This window comes from Neolamprologus multifasciatus, chromosome 19, assembly GCF_963576455.1.
Source record: "Neolamprologus multifasciatus chromosome 19, fNeoMul1.2, whole genome shotgun sequence".
NCBI classification, from domain to species: domain Eukaryota; kingdom Metazoa; phylum Chordata; class Actinopteri; order Cichliformes; family Cichlidae; genus Neolamprologus; species Neolamprologus multifasciatus.
This window is the reverse complement of record NC_140457.1, coordinates 370,001-380,000: the sequence shown is the minus strand read 5'-3', so window position 1 is coordinate 380,000 and position 10,000 is coordinate 370,001. Positions and strand designations below refer to the sequence as shown.

Below are 10,000 nucleotides of genomic sequence, written 5' to 3'. Positions count from 1 at the left end.
CCTGATTCACCTCTGACATCACTCTGTTTCCATCCCCTGCAGATGTGTCAGAGGTCAGCTTTGAAGCCACCAATCAGGGCTCGTTTACTTTGGGCGACCTGACGGGGGAGCTAATAGGTACACTGACCTCTGACCTCCACACAGAGCTGTCGCTGTCTCCTCCTCCACACCTGGAGAACACACACACTCCAGGACAGGTGAGACACACACACACACGCGTTGGCTGTTTTCGTGTGTTTTAATTTTTATGCCGATAAGTGTGTGTGTGTGTGTGTGTGTGTGTGTGTGTGTGTGTGTGTGTGTGTGTTCAGGTGCTGCTGGTCAGGACGTCCGACAGTCACACAGGTAAGAAACACACCTGTCTGTGATTCGTTTTGTGGGTCTGCAGATGTTTTTTAGCTGAGCTCACGGACGGCGCAGGAGCAGCACAGGAAACATCGTCAGCCGATAAAAAGCGACTTTTATCGGCTGACGATGGAGGAGATGAGACGAGCGAGTTTAGAACAACATCTGTAACAGAAACTGACCCCAGGTCAGCTGTCCACATACTTTTGGTCACATAGAGAATAAAATGGCTGCTCTTCATCGTGTGAGCAGCAGGGGGTGTCAAGAGTCCACACGAAAACCAGCCCGAGTCTCCCAGTGGGCTGTTCACTGGTTCACTGGTTTACTGGGACCTGTTACATCAGACGCAGGAAACACCTGACAGGTGGATCAGTATGAAACTGACCTGCTGAGCGCCGCAGCTGTTGGTGAGATCAGGTGACTCCTCGCTCTTCAGCTTTTTTTGTTTTAAAGTTGGACATTTGGTGATGCTGATTGTAACACGACACAAACACCGCATCACGGCGGCGAGACGCCACCGAGGCGTCCCAGCACGGCGGCGCGGCGCTCAGGTCGGTGTTACATGACCAGATGTTCTCTTATTACATCTGGAATTTGATCACATGGGTCACGGACGTCGAGCTGGGGCGCTCTGAGTTGGGTGAAGTGTTTAAGAAGGAACAGGCTTCTGTCTGACTCCGCCTCCTTCGGCGAGGTGTCAGGTGGTGAAACTTTTTAACGGGACGCTGAGCAGGTCAAACACTCGCTCTGAGGGGATGGGAGCACGTGGGCGTGCTTTAGATCTCAACAGCGAGGCAGTTCAGACATCATACGACCAGCGCCTTACAGGAACCAGAAACCGCTGCGGTTCACTTCCTGTGAATGAAGACGAGGACGAAGAACTGAACCTCATCACCAGCCTCTCTCTTTGTGCTCTGGTTGTCATGGAAATATATCGCAGCTGGTGTGCGCGCAGGCTTCACCGACCAATCAGAGCACGTGTTTACATACGTGTGTGTGTGTGTGTGTGAAGGTTCGTCAGGTCCACCGTCTCTTTAATTAGAAGATGCTCAGTAACCATGACAACCAGCTCACGGAGGCATGTGTAGTAGCGATGGCTCTGTCTTGATCGCCATGGAGACGCAGGCTCACGGGCCACTCGCTCTGATTGGTTTATCACAGTGAGAGCAGCTCTGCATGACTCAGTTCATAATAATCCTTCTTTGTCTCGGCTCATCTGCTGCGTGAAACAAGCGGTCTTAGCTCCGCCCCCTTTAAGGCAATTAAAAGGAGCGTTTGAACGGCGGTGGGGAGGAGCTGTTCTGTGACATCACACAGGCAGCGCCGTTACTGTCCTCACACTGAGCTCATTGTCCTGTTTGAACGCCCCTCCCAGCGGCAGGAGTCATGTGACAGGAAGTGAGGAGCAGCAGTTTCACAGAGGGTTCGATTCAGCGACTGAAACAAAAATAAATCGTTTTCAGGGACAGGAAGTGAGGCGTCCAGACCTCCATCATGGCGGCTCCTCCTCACAGTGAGCTCAGTGTCCTGCAGCTCCTCACACGCCTCCCGTCTCCTCTTTCAGGCTCCTCCCTGCTGGAGACAGCCGCTCAGTGTGTCCCAGAAACCCACAGCTGCTTTTCCACTCCTGGTGGCGGCTCAGGGTCAGCGAGTTCCTGCTGCTCTCAGGCTTCAGACGAACCTCACGAGCCGGCAGAAGGAAACGGACGCGTCACAGCGTTTCTCCTCACCTCTTCTTCCTCGCCTCGAGCGTGCCGTGCTGCTCGGCTGTAACCTCAGCGAGCCTCTTTCACAGTGCTCTGATGTCAGCGCGTTATGTAAACGCTTTACTCACTCAGCAGATATGAAGACTGCAGCTCTGAGTGCTGCCCCTCTGCAGGCTTCCAGAGGTCAGCCAGTCAGAAGAAGGCTAGGTTAAAGGGGGAGGGGCTGAGGAGTTTATTACTAATGGAGTCTTGCAAAGCTGCTCTCCAGAATAAAAGATTCAGCAGGAAGAAGCGCCGTCGACAGGAAGTGACTCACAGAGGTCAAAAAAGTTCAGCACCTTCAACAGCGGGACGAGTTCTGTTGTTTACAGTGCTCCAGTATAAACAAAAACATATGAGTCACTGACTAATAAATATCTGAATAAGAAAGAAGAGCGTGTGCAACAAAGGTGTAGCTGTGGCAGTAAACAGTGTGTTGGGTGGAGGAGTTGTAGCCACAGGCAGGAAAGATTTCCTGTGTCGTTCAGTGGTGCATTATGGGTAATCTCAGTCTCTCACTGAGCTCCTGTGACTGACCAGCACGTCATGGAGTGGGTGGGAGGTGTGATCCAACATTGTCTTTATCCTGGACAACATCCGCCTCTGCAGCACCACCCTAACAGAGTCCAGCTCCATCATTGCTCGCCTTGTGGATCAGTTTGAGTCTGTTGGCATCAGCAACCTTTAACCTGCTGCCCCAGCATGCAACAGCGTAGAGGGAAGCACTGACCACAACAGACTCAGAGAAAATCCTGAGCGTTGTCTGACAGATGTTGAAGGACCTCAGTCGCCTCAGAAAATAGAGACGACTCTGTCCTGTAAGTCCAGTTTATTCTCAGTGTGAACTCCGAGGCTTTTATAGCCTCCACACTGACCCGCTGGATTGAAACAGGGGTCAAGTGTTTCCTGGAGTCCACGATCAGTTCCCTGGTCTTTGCCAGGTTGAGCTGCAGATTCTGCTCGCACCACGTGAGTGTAGTAACAGCAGGGTGGGCGGGCCCAGCTTCCTGTGTGGACGCAGCTGAAGTCGTCTTATGTGTTTGTATCTGCAGCTCGACAGCAGGAGGAGGAGGGAGGAAGCAGGAAGATGGGCGTCCACCTGCCCGCCGTAAGACCTCCGGAGGAGGAGGAGGTGATGGAGGCGTCGGTCAGTGCGGCGGCAGACTCAGATTCCTCCACCAGCGATGTTTTTTAAAAATAATATTTTTATATTTCAACTCATTTCAAATAAATAAAGTCTGATGGAAACCAAACAGATGTTATAATAACTGCATTTTTAAAATTTGCTCACATCAATAAAAGCTTAATGCTACACTTAACCAAAGAAACAAAAACCCAAAGAGACACGTGAACATTAATAAAACACCTCCTGAGTTTATTCTCTGAGACTCTAATAATGTTAGATATACTTCAAATAAAGTTCACTAACCCCGGCAAACAGCAGCCCTGACAGACAGCTCAGCAGATGTTCAACAGCTGGTCATCGGTCAGCAGTGAGTGTCTCTGACTCGCTGACTCGTATCGGCTCCTTTCACGAAGCGTTACAGCCCCCACAGTAAATAAAGATGGACGCCTCTCCCCCGGCATAGACAGCTGATGTAAACAGTACGATCATATTTAATGATCATATTTAATGTTTTTGATCTGTTGAAAGACTAAAACATGTTTAACCAGGATTATGCAGTTGAATCTGGAGAGGCGGGGCCTTTGTGTGAGGCGGGGCCTTTGTGTGAGTCAGAGTCCTGTCAGCGGGCGTTCGTAGCCTTCAAAGAGTTCTTCTTATCGGGCAGTTAGAATGTGTGCTGATAACAAGCTGATGTTTTTAGCTTCTCACCTGTAAATATAAATGTGGCACAGCTACCGTATGTTGCTAACATGTGGAACTAATGTGAGGCTCCATAAAACGCTTTGCTGTAAAAACGCCGTCCGTGGGAGAGAACGCAGATGACTCGACTCCTCCATTCAACGGCTCCAGGGGCAGGAAAACAGATCTACTGCCATCTAATGGTGAAAAACATTTGTACCTTTAAAATCAAATTACACAAATGCAGCGCCACCTGCTGGCCACGGAGGATTCGGCTCAGAGTAGAACGGTCGAGCTGCTGGAGACCCGTGGACATCAAAGCGGCACGGCTTTGTTCCCACCACACGCCGCTGACGTGACATCGCACATAAAGACGTAAAGCAAACACTCCAGGTGTCGCCTTCACGTGAAAATGTTTCTTTTTATTAAGTTTTCCCGCCTGTCCCGTTTGGTTCTTTTGCATCAGAATTATTGTCTAAAGGCGAAGAACGCCCAACGGATTTACTTTACCCGATGGACCGTCCCGGCATCACCGTGTTGGAAAATGTGTTTCTGTGTTTCACAGACATATTTCTGTGTATTTCACCTTCACGGTGAATTTCACTCATCAGTCACTCGAAATCACAGAGTCAGCCTGCAAGTCCAAACCATGGGAACATTTCCTATTACACAGCACACACACACACAGCACACACACTCACACACTCACACTCAGCAAACACAGACTGTGTTGCAGATAAAAGGATGATGGGGAGGAAATGGGATTAGTGAAGCAGCGAGGGAGACAGTGAGACTGACACTGACCAGGGCTCACACACACACACACACACACACACACACACAGACACACACACACTCAGCAAACACACACACACACACTGAGCTGCAGGGGCCTCTGGGTCATGTGGTAGCAGACTGATCCTGACAGTGTGAGGAATCAGCACAGAAAACCCTGCAGGAAGCTGTTATTTACCACAATAAGAGCTCAGCGATAAAGTCAGCCTTTCACAATAAAAGCTGAGCTGAAAATACAGAAATTTGTTTTATGTAAACTGAATAAATATTTTATGATTTCATCAGAAGTGAAACGATCCTGACAGTGTGAGGAATCCAGCACATCTGCTGGTGTGTGTGAGAGAGAGTATTGATCAGGCTGATCAATCGGCTCTCTGAGGGTCCGTGTGTTTGTGTGACGATCGATGTTCTCAGAAAGAGGCTTGAACTCTGTGCAGGTTTAATTAAGCTGCAGATGATCAGCGAATCTCCAGCCACAGGAAACACACACACACACACACACACACACACACACACACACTGCTTCTCTACCTGCAGTCGTGTTTCTGATTGATCAGCTGAGCCCCAACTCAAAGATCTCACAGTTAACGAGGCTGAAGTCAGGAAAATGTTTTTCTGCAGGAATTAAAGACAAACATGAGAGAGAGGATGCTTCGAGTGTGTGTGTGTGTGTGTGTGTGTGTGTGTGTGTGTGTGTGTGTGTTACTGATCCATAAATATGTACAGAAACTTCCATGCAGCTCTGTTTGCTCCTCCGGTCTTGATCAATATTCCATCCTGTGTTTTTTTGTTGTAAAACAGAAGTTTGTTGTCATGACGTTCAGCTCCACCAAAGCAGAAGATGAGATGTCATCGTGTGGTCATCGTGTGGTCGTCGTGTGGTCATCGTGTGGTCACCGTGTGGTCATCGTGTGGTCACCGTGTGGTCACCGTGTGGTCATCGTGTGGTCACCGTGTGGTCACCGTGTGCTGCCCTCTGTCTGGAGCTCTGATGGTTAAAAATGAGTTTGTCCTGTGAACATCTGAGGAACTGGAGCTCGTCGACAGATCGTCTGAGCTGGCTGAAACTGGGGCTGTCCTTCGCAGGAGGCGGGGCTCAGGACGGCTTAAGGAGGTTCTCGTGACCTTCAGGATGTCTGAAGTCTCCACCTTAGAGCGAGCTGGAGCTGAAGATGTGGATGATTTGGACGTTAAAGTCTGCATCCCCCTGAGGACTCCGGGAACCATCACCAGGTAACACATGCAGGGTCGTCAGGGCAACGCATCACTTCCTGCTCCATCAGCAGCTGGTCCCGTCCCTTTAAACCTTCAGGCTGAACCTTCAGGCACCGTTCTGCTGCCTTTTTGTGTTCCCGTACCCGGCTCAGCGGCGTCTTTGAGCCCGCCGGCTCGCCTGATTGGTCGACAGGTGACAAGCCGATTAGTTCTTTCTAACAGGACGTTTTGTCCCGAGCTGCAGCAGAGAGCAGGCTCCAGGTTTTTAGGAGGATTTCTGGGTCTGAGACTCAGCAGATTACTTATTCCTCATGAAAAGGCCCGACGCCATGACATCACAGGAGCTCAACAGGAAGTCGCTGCACAGAAGGCTTCTCAGCGCAGCGTTGGTCAAGTGTAGCGTGTCCTACCACAGGTCAGCTTCACCTTCACGCTCAGCTCGCTCCACCACAACAAACCGCTACGCCGTCCACATCCTCCACCCATCATCATTACCTGTGAGAGGAACACCTCACACGCCATCATAGCCCCGCCCAGTCTGAGATAAAGGCCACGTTCTGGCACTGTGAGGTTTCCTCCTTGCCTCGCTGCACTTTGATGATTTGTTTTATGTTGTCTGATCTCTGATCAGCTTCACGAGGTCTCGGCCTGTCAGACAGGAAGTGACTGCCGACCGTGGTCAGCAGGGGGCGCTGTGCTGCGAGCGCCTCATTAACGTGTTAATGAAGCATGACCTCATTAGCTGACTGAGACTGTTGTGACCCAAAAACCACACAAAGGACCTCTCACTGTCTGTTCAGCTGTTTGCAGGAGAACAATAAAGATTAGTCAAACTAATGACGCGTACAAACACAAGCTCTCAGCCACGCCCCCCGCCTCTGCAGATGAACTGTTAGAAAAATAAAAGCTTCTTCTAATAAAAAGTTTGGTTTTGGCAGAACTTGTTCGTTGTTTGCAGTTATTTCCTTTTTTAGTGACAATAAATTCTAATGTAACATAAAAAATAGAAACTAAATGTTTCCATTTTGTGGTTTATTAAAACCACGAAGCGGTTCTAATAACAGCGCACAGCTGACGGCTTTAGGACCTGCGGGAAACCGTCAGAGAACAGACCGGCCTGAGCTGCGGCGCGTCATGCTAACGCTAATTAACATGATCAGGCAGGAAGTGCCCTGACTCCGCCCTCCAAAATAAAACCCCATGCTCGGTCCGATGTTAAAATAAAAGCCTTGACAGTGGTTCAGTATTTTTGCTGCTCTCGTCTGCAGTCATTCCAGTCATGAGTTAAAAACTCGTTTCTGCTGCAAACACCTGAGCAGAGATCAGGACAGCAGACACAAACGTAAATGATAATAAATTCATATTTCAGCATGCTCACTATCCACTGGGACGTTTCTCTTTTATATGCTTAATTTCCTGAAAAGGATCGAATGTGTTTGTAGTTTTAATGAACTCCATGACTGATATTATTGATCATCTGTCCTGATGCTCACGTTGATGACTGTGTTTGTTCATATTTACTGTGACGATTGGGCCTCGTTTCTTCAAAAATCAAAAACATTTTCAAAATCTACATGAACGCTTGAATCGTGTTCTTGGTTCACAGCGTGCGTATCCTTTAGGAGTGTGGAATGAGCTCTTCTGCAGTATAAAAAGTGAAACTGAGGTATTTTTATTTTGAAGGAGAGGAAAGGAAGCGCGTTTGTCTGCTGGGCTTGTCTGTGCACAGGGGGCGGGGTTTAGTGGTAGCGCGTGCAGCGGAGGTTCAGTGTGTTCGGAGCTTCGGTGGCGCCAGCAGCTCCCAGCTCCGTCCGCATCTCTGCGCCTTCTCTCGGGTTCTGTGCGTGCGGCGGCTCCGGGGAGGCTCGGAGCTCCCTGCGGACACCCCGCAGCGTATTGCCGACGGCACCGGCGGAGACCCGAGGGCCCGGTTCGCGCTCCGGGGCTGTCAGGTGAGGTCCAGGTGGGCTCGGCAGGTGTGTCTCCGCGGGATGCTTCCGCCCTGAGCTCTGTTGGGAGATGCTGCCGTCCGGGACCTCCAGGCGGGACAAAGCGGCGGTCCGAGAGCGGTTGGAGGCCTCCGTGTCCGGGCTCGGGGAGCTGGAGCTCCTGCGGCGGCGGCAGGAGGTGCTGGTCCGGGCCGCGCTGGGGCTCCGAGAGGAAGAGGAGGAGGAGGAGCGGCGGCGGCGAGAGGCTCAGCTGAGCTCGGAGGAGAAACTGCTGGAGGGGAACATCCTGCTGCTCCGGAAACAGCTGGTAGGTCCTCACCTGTGTCTGTCTATGACCTCTGACCTCTGTGAGCCTGGGTCAGGGTGCAGGGAGTGGTCAGCCTGACGGTCACGTGCAGAGCTGCAGGTAGTCAGCTGATCAGTGATGATCAGTCACAGGATCAAGTGTCAAATCTCCCCTGACATGTGAGCAAAAACCATTTAATATTTACTCTTCTCCATATTTTACATGAAAAACACTGAAATGTGTTTGTGAAAGAAAAGAATGTCGTTCATTAATAATTAAAAGTATAGTTTATATTAAAAATGAGTAAAACAAACTTATTTTATGCTGTTATCATAAAGAAATAACTCCACTTCATGTTATTTACATCAATAAATATTCAAAATAAATTATTTCTTTCTGGTGAATTTGAACCTGCTTTCAGAAAATCGAGTTATTAAATTTGAATTTTAGGTTAAAATCAGCGAAAACACAGAATTGATCAATCGATTGGTAACAGCAGAGACGAGGAGGCGGAGCCTCACAGTGGGTGTGCAGCAGACAGAGATGAGCACAGAGGAACGCCTCAGGCTGACCTGAGATCAGCTCACCTCTGCCAGATATGCCAGAGCAGTGGTTCCCATGGCGATAATTTATCAGAGGAAGAGGAACAGGCTTCTGATTTTTCCCAAAGATTTTCTATGAGGCCTCAAAGCTGCTGATCCATCAGACTGGAAAATGACCTGTTGTCAGGCCACGCCTCCTACATCAGCTGTGGGACAGTCACACCTCTGTGGCTGCTGTGGATGTCTCCTGCTCTGTTGTCGGACTCGAGAACAGCGAGAACATCTGCGTACCTGCACAAACCTGCACTTCCTGTTTGAGTCGGCGTCACCTGAAATGAGCGACTGAGTTCAGAAACATATCAGGAAGGTGTTCGCTGAGGGCGGAGCTGAAGGCGGAGCTGGAGGTGAAGGTGTGAGGCGCGTCTAAATCGGCTGTTTTGTCGCTCAAACTTCGGCATCACGTGGACGGCTGCAGCCAATCGTGTGCCTCTCTGGTTAAATTCCCACAATCCAGAGCTTCACTGACCCAAACACAGGAGCACGAACACAGCTCCACGCTGACGTGAAGCTCAAACCAAAAAGGTCAAAGGTCACAGACCAAGGAAGCTTCAAGTTGGGAAGAAGTAAAACAGGAAGTGATGTCACACCGAGGTTGATGTCAGGCTGAAGCTGAAGATGTGGAAACGCTGGAACAGGCCCGGCCTTCACTCCACTGAGAGCACTTCCTGTCAGTTGACCGTCAGCTGTCGTCCCCGTGCTGCGTTCAGGTGCTGCTCCTCACACGCCGGCGTGTCAGTAAGAGCTTTGAACTGTGGGCGTGAAGTCAAACAGGATGGAGGCGCACAGAGGGGAGGAAGAGTCTCCTCGTCTTCATCTGCACGGTCAAGGCGCATTCAGGTGCACGTTGGAAAGCCTGGACATGCGGGCGCTGTGTTCTTGTCCAGGATCTGACCTCAGATCTGCTCCCGGCTCACATGTCTGAGCTGGTCGAGCATTTGTTTGCTGTCTGTCCTGCAGCTGAAGCTCGTCCTCGCAGTCTGGATCGCATTAGTGACCCCCCACCCCCGCCACATTCAGCCCCGCCCCTTACGAACAAATGGAGATTCCTGCGAGCGGCTGGAAACTCTGCAGCTCGACTTTCAGCTCAGACACAAACCAGGCGGCTGACTCATTCTCTAAAATCAGACTCAGAACGGACTGAGCGTGCTCAGAACGGACTGAGCGCGCTCAGAACGCTCCGTGTCTCACAGCTATTCTGGTCCGACCCGTAACGTCCACAAACTCTGAACCGAGTGGCTGCTCTGACCTCTGACCTCTGA

At 50.4% G+C, this 10,000-nt stretch overlaps 2 protein-coding genes across 9 annotated transcripts in view; both read left to right on the top strand.

The window, feature by feature from the left end:
• kiaa0586 (KIAA0586 ortholog) overlaps positions 1-6,877 on the top strand; it is a 31,914-nt gene extending 25,037 nt beyond the window's left edge. For 6 of the 7 annotated variants that reach the window (XM_085144361.1, XM_085144360.1, XM_085144358.1 and 3 more), the window contains 3 exons: positions 43-197; positions 312-345; positions 3,143-6,877. In XM_085144361.1, coding sequence (XP_085000487.1) covers positions 43-197; positions 312-345; positions 3,143-3,285 — 332 coding nt within the window. In that variant the 3' untranslated portion in view covers positions 3,286-6,877. The remainder of the gene's footprint in view (positions 1-42; positions 198-311; positions 346-3,142) is intronic. The other variant, XM_085144364.1, reaches the window with a different exon arrangement.
• Positions 6,878-7,483: 606 nt separating this feature from the next.
• The window catches only part of dact1 (dishevelled-binding antagonist of beta-catenin 1), a 13,511-nt gene continuing 10,994 nt past the window's right edge, over positions 7,484-10,000 (top strand). Inside the window, exon 1 of one of the 2 annotated variants that reach the window (XM_085144365.1) lies at positions 7,484-8,160. In XM_085144365.1, the coding sequence (XP_085000491.1) occupies positions 7,924-8,160 (237 nt within the window). In that variant the 5' untranslated portion in view covers positions 7,484-7,923. The remainder of the gene's footprint in view (positions 8,161-10,000) is intronic. The other variant, XM_085144366.1, reaches the window with a different exon arrangement.